This window comes from Heteronotia binoei, chromosome 4, assembly GCF_032191835.1.
Source record: "Heteronotia binoei isolate CCM8104 ecotype False Entrance Well chromosome 4, APGP_CSIRO_Hbin_v1, whole genome shotgun sequence".
Classification (NCBI taxonomy): domain Eukaryota; kingdom Metazoa; phylum Chordata; class Lepidosauria; order Squamata; family Gekkonidae; genus Heteronotia; species Heteronotia binoei.
The window spans coordinates 21,220,665-21,240,541 of NC_083226.1; the positions used below are offsets into that span (position 1 = coordinate 21,220,665).

At 48.2% G+C, this 19,877-nt stretch overlaps 2 protein-coding genes across 2 annotated transcripts in view; both read right to left on the minus strand.

Annotated features, from left to right (window-relative positions):
* The window catches only part of GAPDH (glyceraldehyde-3-phosphate dehydrogenase), a 52,951-nt gene extending 38,149 nt beyond the window's left edge, over positions 1 to 14,802 (minus strand). Inside the window, exon 1 of the mRNA XM_060236914.1 lies at positions 14,798 to 14,802. The gene's annotated coding sequence lies outside the window, so the exon portion shown is untranslated. The remainder of the gene's footprint in view (positions 1 to 14,797) is intronic.
* The window catches only part of NCAPD2 (non-SMC condensin I complex subunit D2), a 54,847-nt gene that overhangs the window by 2,228 nt on the left and 32,742 nt on the right, over positions 1 to 19,877 (minus strand). Inside the window, exons 18-29 of the mRNA XM_060236917.1 lie at positions 19,352 to 19,484; positions 17,970 to 18,054; positions 17,735 to 17,896; positions 17,326 to 17,546; positions 15,137 to 15,248; positions 10,883 to 11,006; positions 9,822 to 9,977; positions 9,323 to 9,500; positions 6,850 to 6,944; positions 5,392 to 5,472; positions 492 to 678; positions 46 to 187 (exon numbers count right to left, since the gene is read on the minus strand). Coding sequence (XP_060092900.1) covers positions 46 to 187; positions 492 to 678; positions 5,392 to 5,472; positions 6,850 to 6,944; positions 9,323 to 9,500; positions 9,822 to 9,977; positions 10,883 to 11,006; positions 15,137 to 15,248; positions 17,326 to 17,546; positions 17,735 to 17,896; positions 17,970 to 18,054; positions 19,352 to 19,484 — 1,676 coding nt within the window. The remainder of the gene's footprint in view (positions 1 to 45; positions 188 to 491; positions 679 to 5,391; positions 5,473 to 6,849; positions 6,945 to 9,322; positions 9,501 to 9,821; positions 9,978 to 10,882; positions 11,007 to 15,136; positions 15,249 to 17,325; positions 17,547 to 17,734; positions 17,897 to 17,969; positions 18,055 to 19,351; positions 19,485 to 19,877) is intronic.

Sequence of the window (19,877 nt, forward strand, 5' to 3'; positions counted from 1 at the left end):
ACACGCAAAGGGTTTGGCGCCGAGCTTGAAACCGCACAGACGTACTTGCTGCTGTCCGCTTTGTCGTCTGGGTTGCCGGCCTGCCGCTGCTGTCTTGGCACGTGGACCCCTTGGGGGTATTGGTGAGAGCATCCAGACCCCTGTTGTGGCACTTCTGCAGCTTCTGCTCAAATTCTTCGACGAGGGTCTGATGAATGACAAGCAGATATAGGTTGCATATTTAAGGGAAAGTATTGCAAGCCTTGGGTCCAGCTGGGCTTTTTTGGGTAGCAGGAACTCCATTGCATATTAGGCCACAAGCCCCTGATGTAGCCAATCCTCCAAGGGCTTACAGTAGGCCCTGTAAGCTGTGGGAGGATTGGCTACTTCAGGGGGTGGGTGGCTTAATATGCAAAGGAGTTTTTGCTATAGAAAAAGCCCTGCCGATGTGTCTTTGTCCCCAGTGAAAACAGTGACCGCCATTTGCCCAGGAAAATGGGGGGGCCCCCCACCTTCATCTCTGGCTTCGTGCACAACCGTCGGAGGCGGCCCAGGACAGCCTGAAAGCAGCTGTAGACAGCCGGGTCCTGCAGCTTGTCCCCAAAGCAGTCGAAGTTGTCTTGCATCTTATGGAGACTTCGCTCTGTGAGCGGGAGCAAGGTCAGGCAGAAAGACAGGTCGTGGTGCTGACGCTCCGTTCTGCAAAAGTGGGGGGCGGGGAGAAGAGACAACAGACCATCGTAAGCAGCAGGAAGTGCCTCCCAAGCTTAGAGATCGGGCACTGATATTTCTGCTGAATGGATAAGGCATGCCATTAACATGTGAACATGTGAAGCTGCCTTCTACTGAATCAGATCCTCGGTCCATCAAAGTCAGTATTGTCTACTCAGACTGGCAGCAGCTCTCCAAGGTCTCAAGCTGAGGTTTTTCATGCCTATTTGCCTGGACCCTTTTTAGTTGGAGATCCCAGGGATTGAACCTGGGACCTTCTGCTTACCAGCGTCCCCGCCCCCCCATGTGAAAGACCCTTGGTTCCTATAGGACAGGGGTGGCCTGGGAGTCACATGTGGCTCTCTCATACATATTGTGTGGCTCTTGAAGACCCCACTTTTCCAAATCAGGACAGCCAGTGGCTTGGAGAAAGCATTTAAAGTTGCTCTTTCCACCTCTCCCTCCCCTATCTATTTGCTTTCTTTCCTTCCTGTCTTGCAGCTCTCAAACACCTGGCGTTCATGCCTTGTGGCTCTCAGACATCTGAGGTTTATTCTGCATGGCTCTTACCTTAAAGCAAATTTGGCCAGCCCTGCTGCTACAGGACCACCAAATCCACAAGTATAGGAAAAAGCAGGGGGGTTTTTTTGGAGCAAGAACACACAGGAACGCAGTTCCGGCTGGCTTGGCATCAGGGGGTGTGGCCTAATATGTAAAAGAGTTTCTGCTGGGCTCTTTCTACAAAAAAGCCCTGTGAAATGGTGATGTCAAGGGTGTGGCCTACTATGCAAATGAATTCCTACTGGGCTTTTTCTACAAAAAAAGCCCTGGGGAAAAAGAAAGGTGCCAAAGCCGTTTCAAAAAGCGACAATGAGCAAAATGGGGCGCAATCTAAGGGTGTGCAAGAGTGGACTGCGAACAAGAAATGGCCCCGGATGGGGGCCTGCTCCCAGTCTGCTGTAGCCCCAATCCCCAAAGGAAGGAGGCAGAGTGCCTGCCACGGCCCTCGCCAAGTAAGGGCTGTTGGCTTATAAAAACAGTGGAATGTGCCTGCATCTGCCTTGGGGCCTGAGCAGCTCAGTCCTCCAGGAATTTTCCCCTGTGACTTTAATGACCAATCTGCCCCGAGCAAGCAGCACTGATTCCGGACTCCTGGAAATGCTGTCCTTGTGCTGCCAATCCAGTTTGACAACATGTAGGCCAGTAGCCGACAGTGGGCAGGCCTGAGGCCGCGCCACTTCAATGCAAAACGAAAAACAGCAGCCAATATCAGCTTTCCCCCGGGACTTGTGGGCACGCGGTTCCCAAATGAACAGCGCTTCTCAATCTTGGGACTCTGAGCTCGGTTAGACAAAGAACAACGGAAGCGCAGCAGTTGCAGCTGGCCAAGTTTCACGCTTCCCCTCTCCAGTTAAAAAAATGGGGTGTGCGTGAAAAAAGGTCATTCAAGGTCACGCGCAGGAAGGAGCAAGCAAAGCTAGGGATAATTGCAAGACAGTTGTCAAAATACACCAAGTAGAATGTTGCATCACAGAAGAGGCTAATAACCAGTTGTCAACGTACATGTAGGCTGCCTCCATTTCATTGCACAAGAGAATTCTTCGGGCATTTTGATTTCAGGTCAAAAACTCAGGCTAAAAGGTTCCAGCCTCGGTTTTCTACTCAACATTATTTTCTGCACTGGGGGACATTAAAAAAATGGAGTGGTCTATCATGTAAGACCCCCCCCCCTTTAAAATGGTACAGCCTAGAGCAGGGGTGGCCAAACTGTGGCTTGGGAGTCACATGTGGCTCTTTCACGCCTATTGTGTGGCTCTTGGAGCCCCCACTGCCTTGTCGGCCAGCTTGGTGAAGGCATTTCTCTCTTTAAATCACTTCTCCAGCCAACAGCTGGGAAGAAAGCATTTAAAGTTGCTTTCTTTCCACCCCTCCGTGGCTCCTCCCTGCCCTCCATCTTCCTTCCCTCAAACATCTGATGTTCACGTCTCGTGGCTCTCAAACGTTTGACATTTATTTGCTGTGGTTCTTACATTAAGCAAATTTGGCCACCTCTGGCCAAGACACTGGGTGGGGAGGAAGGAAGAAGCCGGAAGTGGAGAGGGACTCAGGGAATGCCTGGGAATGATTTGGGACACACATACATCTTTCCCAAAATGGAAGAACTGGGAATCTGGGGGCAGCAATCCCACAGAAAGCCCTGAGCAGCTCCAGGCTAGATCTCCTCTCATCAGACCTAGGAAGCTAAGCGGAGTTGGCCCTGGCTGATACTTGGACAGGAGACTACCAAGAAGCCCAGGGGTGGAACATCTCTTGCCTTGAAACCCCCATGATGGTGGTCAGCAGGGCTTTCTTTGAGCAGGAACGCAGTTCCGGCTGACTTGGCATCATGGGGAGTGGCCTAATATGCAAATGAGTTCCTGCTGACCTGTCTCTACAAAAAGACGACAACTGCAGATTTCTACCCCGCCCTTCTTTCTGAACCAGACTCAGAGTGGCTTACGATCGCCTATATCTTCTCCCCCCACAACGGACACCCTATGAGGTGGGTGGGGCTGAGAGAGCTCTCACAGAAGCTGCCCTTTCAAGGACAACTCCTATGAGAGCTATGGCTGACCCAAGGCCATTCCAGCAGCTGCAAGTGGAGGAGCGGGGAATCAAACCCAGTTCTCCCGGATAAGAGTCCGCACACTTAACCACTACACCAAAAAGCCCTGTGTGAAACAATGGTGATGTCAAGGGGTGTCGCCTAATATGCAAATGAGTTCCTGCTGGACTTGTTCTACAAGTAAGCGGTGGTGGTCAGCATAAGTTGGTTGTGCATTGACAGCATCCCCCCCCCCCCCCCCCGCCCAAGAGAACATCCTCTTTTGGAATGGCTGAAGTTTCATTCAGACTGTTCAGTACGAAGGAAGTATTTATGGAAGGCTGCATTAGACAATGACCATTCCTTTGTGAACTGTATACAACACTGATTTCAAGCATACTGTGTTTCAATGTGGCTAGGGTTATCCGCAGTTGCTACATTGTGTGTACTGCAATCCACTGAACAGTTCAGTTTTTTCCATATGCTCTCCCCACTCTTAAGCCTAATAGGACAGCGCTATATTAAAGTATCCCTCTGCAAACTGCTTGATGTGGCATGGGATTGTAACTTCTCCAGCATGAAGACTGTCCCCAGAACCTGAGGCTGCTTGCAAATTACAAATTCTCTGTTTTACGGAAAGAAAAACGTATTGGGGAGGAGGCGAAAGAAAATGACCCTTCAATAGAAGAAGAAGATATTGGATTTATATCCCGCCCTCCACTCCGAAGAGTCTCAGAGCGGCTCACAATCTCCTTTACCTTCCTACCCCACAACGGACACCCTGTGAGGTGGGTGGGGCTGGAGAGGGCTCTCACAGCAGCTGCCCTTTCAAGGACAACCTCTGCCAGAGCTATGGCTGACCCAAGGCCATTCCAGCAGGTGCAAGTGGAGGAGTGGGGAATCAAACCCGGTTCTCCCAGATAAGAGTCCGCGCACTTAACCACTACACCAAACTGGCTCTCCACAATTCCACAAAGGGCGTTTTGTAGCAACCTCAGAAGCCAGCTAGCAGGTTTTTGCTCTCTGGGGGAAAGGTATGCATGCCAACTATCGCTTATGTCCTGCCCAGTGGGTGCGGCCAGAGGCTCCAAGCCATTATTGGTCCACTGACCAGCAAACAGGCTCCAGTCTGTCCTGCCCATAATCTCAGAAGCAGGAAAAAACCATGACGTGATAACGAACATAATAGAACAAAATTCAAATAAAAAAAAATAATTACAAGAAACTTTTTAAATAATGTGGTTTCCACACGCTGTATTCATTTATACCGGTCATCGAAATAGAGGGGCACCAAAGAAGAGGTACAAGGACTCCTTGAAGAAATCCCTTAGCACCTGTCACATCAACCATCACCAGTGGTCTGACCTAGCCTCAGATCGCAAAGCATGGAGGCACACCATCCACCAGGCTGTCTCTTCCTTTGAGAACGCACGCATAGCTGGTCTTGAGGACAAAAGGAGATTGAGGAAGAATCGCACTGCCACAGGACCAACCCTAAATCAGACTTTTCCCTGCAGCCGCTGTGGCCGGACCTGCCTGTCCCACATTGGTCTTGTCAGCCACCAGCGAGCCTGCAGCAAACGTGGACTATTGCACCCTTCTTAAATCTTCGTTCGCGAAGCCAAGCCGAGAGAGAGATTCATTTATAACTCCACTGGGTGAGAATACTCAAATCACATTCCATGGCAAAACACATCTAAGCATTCATACAATATTCTCACCCAGTGGAGTTATAAATGAATATAGTGTGTGGAAACCACATTGTTTTAAAAATTTCTTGTAATTTTTTTTTATTTTTTGAATTTTGTTCTATTAATTTCGTTTTCACGTCATGGTTTCCCCCACCCTGCTTTCAACCTTTTCTGTAATTCTCCCTTATAGTATTGGCAGAGATGCACTTAGCACCTGCTTTGCCTGCCTACCAGAGACAGCAGAACTTGCTTCAGGACTCACTGCCTTATTTCCACCCACTGTCCTTCTGTCAAGTGGGCACACCTTTCCCAGGTGGCCTCTCAGCTCCCATGTTCCTCAGCCTGAGGTCGCAGCTTCTTGTTTCAGAACCCAGAGGGCCGACGTGCCTCGTCTCCCCCCAAAATGTTCCTCCTCGTGCAACTCACCGGGCGGTCCGGAACCGCTGACAAAGCTTTTCCACCAAGCTCTCTGTCTGCTTGTCTTTCGTGATATAGGAGAAGAGCTGCCTGCACGGGAGAAATAAACAGACTCCGAAGTGAGTTGTTTCCACTTCCACCCCAGTGTTCCTGCAGTTTTTGCTACTGTATCAGCAGAAGTTACAAGTTAACCTGCAGGGACCAAAGAAGGTGAATCCATCATGTTGACAACCTTGCAGCCAATTGCACCACGACTTTGCTAAAGCTGGGATTCTCTGACACCATCTCACTAGCGCTAGGCTTGAGAATGATTTTCGCAAGGGCGTCACGCATACCGGGCGTCCCAAACCCTTTCAAGCGTGTGGGCATCTTTGGGATTCTGGCCAACTATTGTAGGCACAGCCACAAAACGGCTGCCAGTAAATAGCAGCTGCGGAAGGTACAGCCGACCAGGAAACGGCTGCTGCAGTTTACTTGCAGTCACATAGTGAAGATCCTTTGGCAGCTGCTGCAGAAGGAACAAAACGAAAAAAAAAAAAAAGAATTCTGCACAGCCAATTGTACCTCTATAGTGGCCAATCAGAATCTCCAGTAGCCAATCAGAAGCCTTGCTGGGCAAAAGCTCTTCCTGGCCCCACCCACTTTCTAAAAGCACTTGGCAGGCACCAGGAAAGGTGTTGGTAGGCACTACAGTGCTCAGGGGCACCGTGTTGGGGTCCTGATGCATGTATTCATGTTATTCTTTACTGTATTTACAAATTTAGCCAGGGCTTCCAAGCCAGACAATGTCACAGCTGCCGGCTTGCTCCTTGCACCCAAGAGGCCACTGGTAAATGAATAAACACACAACCACAAATGGTTATAGCGACCAACAATTACTAAGATTATATAGCAATACAATAATGCGATAACGGTGAGAATACACAAATACATAAGAGACATAGACAAAGCTCTCAAAGAGTGCATTCGTGGAAGATAGCAGAGTGCCAAAGTACAGGGAGTCGGCTTGTAGCTCCTGTTTCGACAAATCTTCAAACAACGGAAAGCTCTACTCCGTTTCCCTTCAAATCAAATAATCCACGAGCCACAATTCATAGAGCTTCGCCGTTAATTAGCATCAACAACCTCTTCCATGTAACACTGAAGTAATCTCACAATGTTTCATCACAGGACATATAGCCTCAACTAACTTCAAACAGGCACCAGCTCAGAAACGGCTCAAGACACCAAGGTTCTCAGCCGGCGCCTGTTTGAAGTTAGCTGAGTGATGAACCCGCATCGCTTGCATCAAATCTCAACACTCCACGGAACCTTTAGTTTTAATTTCCTAAGCATTTCAAGACAGATGGCACCTAGCAATTTCAACCTGGTTTAAAAAAGAAAAGAAAAGTCTCCTCCTTTCACCCAGCTGGGTATGCAAGAAGCTCAACGCCCTGTGGCGCACAGCCCAAAGAAAGCCCCGGCTACCTCATGATGGTGCGGAACGGCTGCTCGTCGATGCCCGAGTCGGGATCCGAGAGGTGGCTGATGATGTCCGGAAGCAAGTTGTACACGGCGTTACCCTGTGGGGGAACAAAATGGCGCTTGGGGAGTCCTTTGGCTAAGCTGGTACCCCTGGGGATACAGTGGGGGCAGTCAGATTAGGGCAGAGACCACAAGGTACTGAGAACTCTTGGCTAAGAAACAGAGTCAAACCACCACACCAGCCTGGCAAAGAGACCACTTGCATTGCTCCCTCCCCTCCCTGACAGGCCTGCAGACAGGAGCTTCTCGGTGGAAGTGCAGCAATCAGGGAGTGTGCTAAAGTCTAGCCCAGGGGTGGTCAAATTTGCTTAAGGCAAGAGCCACATAGAATAGATACCAGATGTTTGAGAGCCACAAGACCTGAATGTCAGATGTTTGAGAGCCGGAGGGGAGGGGAGGAAGGAAGTTTAAATGCATTATCCAAGCCGCCAGCTGGCTTGGCTCGAAGTGATTTAAAGAGAGCAATCCCTTTTCCAAGCTGGCCACTGGGGTGGTGGAAGCTTCAAGAGCCACACAATATGTTTGAAAGAGCCACAGTTTGGCCAACTCTGGTCTAGCCTATGAGGACTCCTCAGGCAGATCAAAATCCAGGTGTTTCCTCATGGCAGAACATCTTTTTTAAATTTTGTTTTTAAATTTGTGTGTGTGTGTACGCATGTTAGGAAGCCATGGCTGACTTCTGGCGACCCCTAGTGGGGCTGGGAGGCAAGGACGTTCAGAGAAGCGGGCTTGCTGCCTGCCTCTGCATCCTGGCCTTGATATTCCTTTTAGGCCTCCCATCTAAGGACTTGCCAGGGTCGGCCCTGCTTAACACCTTGAAATGTGAGCCTCTGCCTGCTAAATGAAAGTCCAGTTTCATCAAGAACTCAGGGTTTACCATTTCAGGGAGATGTCTAGGCTGAACTTCCCTGAGCATTTCCTTCTTGTCTGAAAAAACCAAGGCCACCAAAGGCAGTCATGCTGAAGCCCTTCTGCCTTCTCAGCAGGGAGGATGCCTGTACCTGCTTGCCCTCGTCAGCCACCCCCACAAGTAGGAATTGACTCGGTGAAGCGTGGGAAGTGCCACCATTGGCCAACAGTGGGTTAGAGTGTCGACACAAAAAAACCCTCAGATGAGGCAGCTTCCTCAAGAAGAGGCCAGTTCTAGACTGTCTTGCGAGAAGGAGTTCCTTTGGCAACTGAGCTGACCGAACCGGGCGTGACTCACCTCAAAATGACGTCAGCCTGCCCTTGGGGCAGAGAGCAAACTTGGCTTTCTGTTCCAAGCTGGGCCTCAGCTGTTGGGAAACAGGAAATCTGAGCTTTCAGGCAATTGGGCTCTGGTGACCTGTCTGACAGCAATCTGGGACAGGGGTCCCCAATGTTCTTGAGCATGTGGGCGCTTCTGGGATTCTGACACGGGGTGCTGAGCAGCATCTCAAAATGACTTTCACAGGAGGCACAACCACACACAGAGAGGAAGCCCAAGGTCAGGGGAGAAGAGAGATAATTAAAGTATACACTGGGAAAGAGCAAATACTCAATCTTTCATCCAAATCTTAAATGTGAATTTTATGGCTGTTTTATCCCATTCTTTTGTTATGATCAGATACCCAATTTTATGAATGCCGCTATTAGTTTTATTGTGTTTTGTATGCAAAAGCTTTATGTAATTCGATTGAGTGAGCTGTTAGTTGATTGTAACAATAAACTTGAACTGAACACTGGGAAAGAGAGATGTGAGAAACAAAGCGAACTGTGGTGCCAACCAGCGTTCCCTCTAAGCTGAGTAAGCGTGAGCTAGCTCACAGATTTTTAGCCTCCTGCTCACACCTTTTTTGCCTTAGCTCAGGAAGGATGACCCCAAAGCACACTAATTTATGCAGTAGCTCACAACCTTAAAGCCAGTAGCTCACAAAGTAGACTTTTTGCTCACAAGACTTTGCATCTTAGAGGGAACATTGGTGCCAAGCAATGATCCCTCTAAGCTGCGGAGTCCTGTGAGCAAAAAATTCTATTTTGTGAGCTACTGGCATGAAAGTGGTGAGCTCCTGCGTCAATTAGTGTGTTCTGGGGTCATCCTTCCTGAGCTAAGACAAAAAGGTGAGAGCAGGAGGCTAAAAAGATGTGAGCTAGCTCACACTAACTCAGTTCGAGGGAATATTAGTGCCAACTGCTGTTGAAAGAATGTTATTTTAATTTGTACAGTGCGACAGAACTTCCATGGTAAATCAAAAGATCTGACGGGCAACAGCCCAACCTGGCCTTACCCAGTGTATGAAAACACTTGGTGGGGGCCAAGAAAGATGCTGGCGGGTGCCAGAGTGCCCACGGGCAACACACTGGGACCTCTGCTTTAGGAGGGGAGCAACAGAGAAGCAAAGCCAAGGTATCTTGAGAGTCTGGCACAGTGTACCCTGCCCACACTCCGCCTTACCTTGCTGGAAAGCTCAGTGAAGAAGTTCCGAGCCAATGCCACGATCTCTTCTTCAGGATCGATGAGAAGAGTGGCCATTTCGCTCACCTGGCCCTTCACCTTCACCATGTCCTTCAGGATCAGGTGAGTCATGACCATCGCAGCCGTCCGCCTCACGTGCTGGCAAGGGTCCCGCAGCCTGAGCGGCAGAGAAAAGAGAGGGGAATGCAGCGAGCAGCCAGACTGGACCACCTGGATTGGGCACTGGCCAGTATCCTGATCTCAGCTCCAACTGCACTGCCAGCAAGAGGCAGGGTGGGATGGGGGTTCGTGAGAGACCCAGCTTCAAATCCCAATCCCTCCTTGCCCTGAAGTGGTCGGCGTGACCTTGGAGCAATTGCACACTCTCAGCCCAGCCTACTTTACAGGGTGGCTATGAGGATAAAACGGAGAAGCAAAGGTCTCAGTGCCTTGGGGATAAAAGGAGATTCTGGCACCATCTCCCTCATCTAAGCTTTACCTGGCGTACAGGTGGGGAGTCCAAGGCTCCACCTGGTTTGGGAAACGGATGGCCAAGTCTCCAGCGGCGATCATGAGGTTGGCTCGCACGCTGGAGAGGGTGGATTTCTCCATCATCGTGAAGAAGAGCCGCAAGTGAGCATCGCAGAATTCTGCACTGCACGGGGACAGAAGGCAAGGCTTTCTTACAGGCTTAAGACCGTAACAAGAACCCTGTTGGATCAGAACAGCGGCTCATCTAGTCCAGCATCCTGTCCCACACAGTGCCCAACCAGTGCCTCTGGATAGCCAACAACAGTAAAAAGAGAGGCTGAGGCTTTCCCCTGATGTTGCCCCTCGGCTCTGGGGTTCAGAGGCTTAGTGCCTCGGGATACGGAGGTTCCCCTCAGTCACCAAGGCCAGTCGCCATCAATAAACATCCTCCATGAATCTATTTAATCCCCTTGTAAAGGAGCCCCATGGCGCAGAGTGGTAAAGCTGCAGCACTGCAGTCCTAAGCTCTGTTCACGACCTGAGTTCGATCCTGGAGAAAGCTGGGTTCAGGTAGGTGGCTCAAGGTTGACTCAGCCTTCCATCCTTCCGAGGTCAGTAAAATGAGTACCCAGCTTGCTGGGGGGAAAGCGTAGATGACTGGGGAAGGCAGTGGCAAACCACCCTGTAAAAAGCCTGCCGTGAAAACGTTATGAAAGCAACGTCACCCCAGAATGGGACGACTGTTGCTTGCACAGGGGACCACCTGAACCTTAAAGCTGCTTATTCCTAAAAGTTGTTTATTCTTGTGGCTATCTCTACATCCTCTGGCGGTGAATTCCACATTTTAGTCAGTCTCTGTGAAAAACAGTATCTCCTTTCGTCTGTCCTGAATCTACTGCACTGCCCGCCAGCTTCAACAGATGTCCTTGAGGTCTGGTATTTTGGAGGAGGGGGAAAAAATTCCTCTCCGTCCCCTGCATAATTTTATAACCCTCTATCATGACCTCTTGCCTCTGTGAAGGCAAGTCCTGGGAGAAGCACGCCTGGTGGGGAGCTCATGCAATGCATTCAGAGGTGAGAGACGCGCACCTTATCATGCAGAACTTGCCAAGGGCCAACGCAGCAGCGGCCGAAAGTGCAGGATCACTGTAGTGGCCTGGATTGTTGCATATCTTGAGCACCAGGGGAACAAAGGCGGAAAGCAGCTGCTTACCTGCATGATCACAGGGGGAAGAGAGATTCGTCTAAGCACCACCTTCAAAACTGGGTTTTGCTTGAGTGACGTATGGGGCTACAAATGGTATTCGCTCAGAGGGTCAGACTAGGATTGGAAAAGGTGGGGGGGAGAGACTCAGGTTCATATTCCCACACTGCCTTTGGGCCACACCCACCAACCCTTATCGACAATGCAGGACTGTTAGGGGAGTAAAAATAAGGAATGTGTATGCTACTTAGAACTCCTTAGGGAAAGGGTGGGGGTAAGGAAAAAAGAGCCAGATAGAGCATTTCTGCATCACGGACTTGTTTGGGAAATGGCAGCGTCTACAGAAGAGTGAAAGCTCACGTCAGCTTTCAAGGTAACCTAACAAACAGTGATAAAATCCAGACAGGCGATCTTCCAAGTGCATCAATTTAGAGCTTCTTGCGCAGAAATATAACCAAATGGATAGAAAGAGCGTGGTTTTTGAACATTTTGGATTACCCACATTGGGGCCTGAGCTCTCCCTAGAGCCAGGGTGGCCAAACTGCGGCTCAGGAGCCACATGTGGTTCTTTCACACTTATCGCGTGGCTCTTGAAACCCCCACTGCCCTGTTGGATGACTTGGAGAATGCATTTAAAGTTGCTCTCCCTCCCTCCTCCCATCTATTTTCCTCCCTCCCTCCCTCCCTCCCTGTCTTGTAGCTCTCAAACATCTGATGTTTATTCCATGTGGCTCTTACATAAAACAAGTTTTGTTCCCCCCTGCCCTAGAGGCTGTAGTGACCAAACTGAGGCTGTTGCACTGTGGTCACATTATAAGACAAGAGTGTCTGCAAAAGACAATAATGCTGGGAAAAGTTGAAGGCAGCTGAAAAGGGGAAGATCCAACATGAGATGGATCGACTCAAAGAAGCCACAGTCTCCGTCTGCAAGACTGGTGCAAGGCTGTTGAAGATAGGATGCTTCCACAAGCTGGTTTCCACAAGGCGGAAGCGATTTGACAGCACTTAATACACACACGGGCCAGCTGCTGATATAGAATTTGCCCAATGCAAGAAGCTGCACAAACAGGAAAACAGCAGAGCAAAATGCCCACTAACTTCCTGCCATTCTAAAAAAACACATCAGCGGAGATCAGGATCACAGAGGTAAACAAAACTGGAGAAAAACAACACACTCATTCCGTGTAGAAAACGATTCTCTGTGTAATCCACAATTTGCAGCTTCTGTGTGCTAATAAACAATTCAGTAATACAGATAGCACTATCAAATGCTGAAGGATTATGACTGGCAGTGGCGTTCCAGAAAAAAAAAATTCAAACACAATAGTAATTTGGAAAGCCAGGAAATGAATTATGGCACTTCAACTCTGCTGAACCTGAAATCTGGAGACAAGCGGGACTAACAAAAATAGTAGATACAGCTAATAATTCTGGATTATTAGCTAAATATATATTGGAAAGAAAACTGCAACAACAGATTCCTTGGTACTTTTATTTGCAGCTTCAACATACCTCTTCTGCTCTCAACTTGAAAAAAGTAATGTCATCTCCTCATTCTGATTTTGAACTACTTCTTAAACAATCGGACTATAATCACAAAGGCATAATACCTAAAACTTATGCTATATTGATTTCTCTGGATAGTGTTCAACATTTACCATGCCAGTCAAAATGGCAACATAATTGCGGGATAGCTCTCAGAGATGACCAATGGGACAAAATCTGGTTCTCTAATTTGTTCTGCACCAAAATGATTAGTTCAAAATTAATATCTTACAAAATTATAACACAATGGTACCTTACACCTAAAAGACTGTCCTTAATATCATCTAACCACTCTCCATTATGCTGGAAAAACTGTGGTGAAGTTGGTGATTTTGCCCACTGCTGGTGGAAGTGTCCTCGTATTACTTCATTCTGGCATGAGATTTTACAACAAATCAAAATTATAATGGGATATAAAATTTTATTACTTCCTCAACAGATCTTCCTGGACATCTGGCAAGATCCAACAGTACCTCAATTTAGGCGAGTACTGATAACTAACCTGCTGATTGAGCAAAAACCCTAATTGCTTCGAAATGGAAATCACCTCAAGTTCCATCAATCTCCAGCTGATTATCCAAGGTCTGGCACATTCTCATACTAGAAAAAATTACAGATCATATCCAACATTCAAACGCAGACAATGATAACTCGAAATTCACGGAGAAATGGTTTCCTTTTATCGAATTCATTACAGCAAATGGCATTCAACCACACAAACCAGAATATCTTGATCTTTTCTACTTATAAGTTTTTAATATTTTCCTTCAGTTGTGTTTTTTTTGTTTCTTTTCTATTTACTAACACTTTTATTTCTCTCTTTTTCTACCTTCCTTTTCTTTTACTGTGCTATTTGTGAATCACACCTAATTATAATTACCAGATAATAAAATTTTGAAATAACCTGTAATAGTTTGCATAGAGAATATTTAGGCAGTTAAGAATTCATAGCAATGCATAATTAATAGTTTAATGATAATATGGGTTCAATTGTGTTTTGATACAGGAATTATTGTCTTAATCTTTTGTTTTCATCTTGAGCTCTCTCCTTGGATAGAAAAAGGTCTACATCTTTATAACTTAAAATCCTTACTCGATATTTTATTGTATGCATGTGAGTATTTATGCTTGTTTACAACCTGATTCCATAAGTTTAATTAATCGTATATGAATATAAATATTGATATTAACTTGTATATTTTTTAAAAATTCAATAAAAAAATAGACTAAAAAAACCCAAACTCTGCTGAACCTATGAGTACAAAAGATGGTCCCGGGAAGAAGGATACTTCCGAAACAAAATTGGACTGGTTCTTTTATCATTCGTTGGACTACAGTTTAAATGTTGTATGGTTCTTTGAACAGTAGTTGTGTCGTGCATAGGATGGTTTGCTATCTATATTACTGAAATGTTTATTAGCACACAGAAGTTGCAAATTGTGGATTACACTGAGAATCATTTTCTACACCAAGTGTGTTGTTGTTTTTCTCCAGTTTAAAAAACCACAGTTTTTTAAAAACACATAAATAAATTTATATGAGCTCCAATTTGACTTTTAAATTCTAGTGGGCATTCATAGCGCCAAACAGCTTTATAAAAGAAGAATTGCAGGTTTATACCCCACCCTTCTCTCTGAATCAGAGACTCAGCAGCTTACAATCCCCTTCCCCCACAACAGACACCCTGTGAGGTAGGTGGGGTTGAGAGGGCTCACAGAAGCTGCCCTTTCAAGGACAACTCCTGTGAGAGCTATGGCTAAGCCAAGGCCATTCCAGCAGCTGCAAGTGAAGGAGTGGGGAACCAAACCTGGTTCTCTCAGATAAGACCACAAGTAGGACATCACCCCCACCCCTGACAGCAGCACAATGCAAGGTGGAGAATTTATTTACTGAAAAGATTTCTACACTGCCTTCCCACCAAATAGTATCCTGAAGGTGGCAAACATCAAAACATTTTAAACAGCATTGAAAATCTTAAAACAATTCCATAAAACAGACAAGAACAACATAACCAGGGAGGAAGGTTGATAAGTTACTGTGTGTGTGTGTGGGGGGGTGTGGGTTTCACCAAATAGAAAAGTCTACACTTGCTGGCAGAAGACAACAATACAGGGTGATGGACAAAGTTCCTTAAGGCAGGAGATCCAAAGCTTTGGTGCCACAGCCAAGGAGGCCCGTTTTTTGGATGGCCACCAGATTAGCCTTATTAGCTGTGGGCACCCAAAGCAGAGCCTCTGAAGATGACCAGAATGGACACGTAGGCTCATTATGGGAGAATGGCCCAGATTCAGATGGAGAAGAGGTAGTTAGAGAGAGCGTGAGGTTTAAGGCCAACTAGAGTGATCATGGCAGAGATCTGAACCAGGGATTCCCTGACCAGTAGCTCCGTCTTAGGGCCCTCACCATGTGAGCACTGGGAGTTCTGTTTGAAGTGCCCATCAACTATATTCTGTATCTGAAGTTGCAAATAAATGGCCGGGAGCTCCAAATGAAGAAACCCCCCAGCTCTCCCCTGTCAGCCTGACCCACAGAGGATTGTGACGACACGGGGAGCTTAGGAATACCGTGCGCCAGCGGGGAAGATACACACTCACCGTCCAACAGCTCTGTCTCGCAAATGCTGTGGATGAGCTCCGCTTCGGTGTCTTCAGCGGAGGCCCCGGTCAAGCCAAGCTCCATTTCCATAGTGGTCTCGTTCCCGGTGCTCTGTGCAAAAGGAAGGTGGAGGGTAACCTCGAGAGACCTGGTGCGGTGCAGAGATTAGAGTGCTGGACTAGAATTTGACAGACCCTGGTTTGAATCCCTGCTCTGCCGTGGATGCTTGCTGGGTGATCCAGGGCCAGCCGCATGCACTCAGCCTAACCTGCCTCACAGGGCTGTTATTGTTGTGAGGATAAAATGGAGGGGCAGAGGTTTGCTTCACTGCTTTGGGTCCTCATTGGTGTCAGTGAAGCAAATCAGTTCTTGTCTCAGAGGATGCCCAGATGTGCAGCTGATGTATGCAGCCAGCTGTGGAGGAAACCCTGCAGGTGCTTTTGGACTTATGAACCAGCATGGTGGGCACAACAAAATGGCTGCCACAGCTGGCGGAGCAAACAGAAAGATTGCCACAGCTTAACTCCAATCTTTGTGCGATGGTAGCAGCCGCCAAAGCACTATTTTAAAAGGTCTTCACAATCGGATCTCCAGTGGCCAATCAGAAGCCTTGTTGGGCAAAAGTCCTACCTGGCCCCACCCACTTCCTAGAAACACTTGGTAGGCACCTTGACGCCCACAGGCACCGTGTTGGGGACCCCTGTCCTATTTACTTTGGGGTTTTAAAAAATTGATGAATGTTACCAGCCCCACTGTTTTGAACCGTAGTTTTATCCAACTGGCTTTGTTGCAGATTTAATGCAATGTCTTATTGAGTTTATGTTTGAGTTACACACTATGGATGTCTTTCTTACCTTGTGCTGGTTTTACTGCATTAACTACTGCTGATCTGTTATTTTATGCTAGCTTTTATTGCAGCGATATTGCTTTTATTACTATTGCCAGATTAATTTAAAGTCTGCTCATTTTGTGCAGTAAGATGCCTCAAACAGTTTCCTGGAGAAATCAAGGGAACGTTTCGTGCAAAGATGGCCATGATAAAGGACAAAAATGGTAGGGACCTAACAGAAGCAGAAGAGATCAGGAAGAGGTGGCAAGAATACACAGAAGAATTATACAAGAAGGATCTCAATGTCCTGGACAACCATGACAGTGAAATCGATGACCTTGAGCCAGACATCCTGGAGTGTGAAGTCAAATGGGCTTTAGAAAGCATTACTAACAACAAAGCGAGTGGAGATGATGGTAACCCAGTTGAGCTATTCAAAGTCCTAAAAAATGATGCTGTTAAAGTGATGTCTAGGAACCGAACGTTGCTATTGACAATGTTTGTGTGCAACATGACCTAACCAAATAGCACAGTGATTAAAGCAGAAACAGTAGAGCAGGGGTGTCAAACATGCAGCCCAAGGGCCAAATCAGGCCCCCCAGAGGGCTCCTATCAGGGCTGTAAGCAACTCACTGTTGTCTGCTTCCTTCTCCCTCTTGCTTCCTTCTGTATCACAGCTTGCTTTACCAGGCTTGCTCAATCACACAGGAGCTCCAGAGCAAAGCTCCTCCCTTGAGGAGGAAGTGGGGAAGGAGAGCCAGCTTTGCCAGGCTCTCTCAATTGCACAGAAGAGCTACTGAGCCAAGCCTCTCTTCGTTCTGTTGGCTGAGGCTTAACAAGCCAGTGAGGTGGGTTAGGCTGAGAGTGTGTGTTTGTCTGTGTCCTTTATAAAGTTTAAGTCTCCCTTCCTGGCATTACTTTTTATGACACACATGGCCTGGCCCGACAAGGTCACATTTATGTCAGATCTGGCCCTCATAACAAATGAGAACGACACCCCTGCAGTAGAGGACTGTCCAGGTTTCTGGGATGGGTCCCGCAAAGTCAATTGGACTGCATAAGTGGAATAAAACCTCCACCCTTGGCAGCACCAGGGGAAGGGGTGGCAGTGGACGAGACGGTGATAGGAAAGTGTTCCTGGGCAAGAGAGGCACCTATCAACAGTAGAGCTCAGCATTTTAATTGAAAAGATCAGAAGAATTCCTGAGCTAAGATCAGAGACGGCTTCACATAAATGGAGGGGAAAGTTATGGCACGTTCCCTGTTCAACAGATTCCTCTGCTACGGCACCCAACCACCACAGGGTGAGTGGGCAGTAACATGCCCCCCTCAAGCAAACAGGCAAGCTCCGGCCCTTACCTTGGCCCTCTCCTTCTTCTTCTTGCTGCTGTCAGCACGTTCCTTCATCTCCTGCTCTTCCCTAAGGATTCGGCGCCTGCGCAGCTCTGCGCTCACCGCCAGTTCCAGATGTGCGAGCTGCTGCAAGGCCACGTCCCCTGCGAGGGAGACCAGGTGGGTCAGCAGCAGAGCACTGACAGAGCTGGAGTCGCCGGTGCCTCCCGTGGGAGAAGATCCCGGTTCTGAGGAGCAAAAACCAAAAGTCATAAAACATTCCGCCTTTTCTTTTCCAGGGACTTCTTCGGCTCCCATGCAGGCTGTCTGGAGAGCCAACCCTCGAGTCGTGCCACAGCCTGAGGTCATCCCCATTTCCGAGCTGGTAGTCCAGTCCTGCCGGAAATACAGATTTATCCTCCCTGCCCCAACGCACCTGCTTCTGCCCCTTCCGGCTCGCCCAGCTTCTCCAGGGCCTGCTGGCTGCAATGCTGCAAGACCCGAGCGCATATTTCCTCGGGCCCTTCCGCCAGCTGGTAGATGAGAGCGACGGCCCTTTCGGTGAAAGGGATCCAGTGTGGGCTGGAGCCAGCAAAGCCTAATGGAGAAGCAGGAGAGTTAACGAGACTGTAGATTAGGCCCACCCCAGCCCTGCGGCTTTGGCAACTCACCCACGGTTATAGCCTGGCTCAGGTGCTCAAAGAGGAGGTGTGACTGTGGGAGCCGGAAGGGAGTGTCACTTTTCCCCAGGGCAGGCTAAGGGAGAGAAGAGAGAGCATGTATATTTGTGTGGGATGACATCTTTTCCTGCCCGTCTTCCGAGTAACTTTGCGCAACTATAAGTGTGCTGGAAGAATAAGAAGATCCTGAATTTATATTCTGCCCTCCACTGTTAATCTCAGAGTGGCTTACAATTTCCTTTATCTTCCTCCCCCACAGCAGACACCCTGTGAGATGGGAGGGGCTGAGAGAGCTCCCCCAGAAGCTCCCCTTTCAAGGATAGCTCTGCGAGAGCTATGGCTGACCCAATGCCATTCCAGCAGGTGCAAGCGGAGGAGTGGGGAATCAAACCCGGTTCTCCCAGATAAGAGTCCATGTACTTAACCACTACACCAAAACAGCACTAGAAGTATGCAAGTCTTCCTTAATTCACCATTACAGTGCTCCTCTATGACAGGCAAGGCCAGAACACAGCAGTTGTCAAAAGGTGTGAGATAGGGGAAGTCATCAAGAATTTGAGCAGGAGACTGCCCTCTGCATGAATCCCCTTAGTGCTGCAATGGCATAAGCACAAAGAAACTGGCCTGAAGCACTTTTAAAAGGTACAGAAGAGCCTACGCGCATTTGACTAACCAGCCATCAGCAGTGTGAGCTGGGGCTGAAAGTTCCCCAGGACATTTCAGTTCAGAGGGCTGCTTTAGTCAAAGAGCAAACTACAGAATGAAGAAAATACCACTTAAATCTCCCTTAGAGGACCATACTGTTCCACACACAATTATACTCTAGCCTCCCTCTCTTCTCCAAAGCCTAAAAACCATGAAACTGCAAAAAGAATTCCAGAACTAGAACAAGAGACCTGCAATTAAAAATGCACGTCACACGCTGAGAAAGCACAGTGTCTAGACAGAGTCCTAAGCATTAGTACAACTGGAGTTAACAGGGCTACAGTCACGTGCTGAGAGAACACGTGGATTTTGAAGAGCAGTTATTGTAAAAAATGGTTATGGTACTTCTGATGTGGCAGGGAAGAGAAGAGACTGGATTTATCCCTCCCCCTTCACGCAGAGCAGCTTACAATCATTTCACTTCCCTTCCCCTCCCCACAACAGACACTCTTGTGTGGTAGGTGGGGCTGAGAGAGCTCTCAGAGAACTGCCCTTGAGCAGAACAGCTCAGCTGAGAACTTGTGGCTGATTCAAGGTCGCATCAGCAGGTGCATGTGAAGGAGTGGGGAACCAAACCCGGCTCTCCCAGATTAGAGTCTGCACACTTAACCACTACACCAAACTGGCTCTCGAAAAAGAAGTTAGCCCAGAACACCACACGTTCTGACCTTCTGACTGCTGACCATCTTGGAGATGGCATTACACACTTCCTGGGCAAGGCGATAGTTTTCATGCACTCTCTCATCCAGGCCGGTCTTTACCAGGACATCCAGGTTGCTCCCAATGATCTCAGGCTTCCCCCTAATGAAGGCAGAAGAACAATAGAAGGGCCGTGGCTCAATTGGTACAGCATCTGCTTTGGCACGCAGAAGGTCCCAGGCTCATTCCCTGGTACCTCCAGCTCAAATGAACCCTGGAGACCCTGGAGAGCTGCCACCGGTCTGAGCAGACAAGACTAATTATTAGGGTTTGTAGAATCTTTTGGGATCAAGTGCCGTGTTCTACTGGAGAAAGTTTTCCTTCCAGACGTTTCGTTCTCAGCTGCGGAGAACATCCTCAGTGGCGTTGCAGCCGGAGCAGGCGCTCAGACCTTCTTGGCTGCTGTGCATTGAGTGGGGCCAGGGCTGCTGGAGAGCTGCTATTTCTAGGCTGGAGGGGGTGTGATGAAATAGCAGCTCTCCAGCAGCCCTGGCC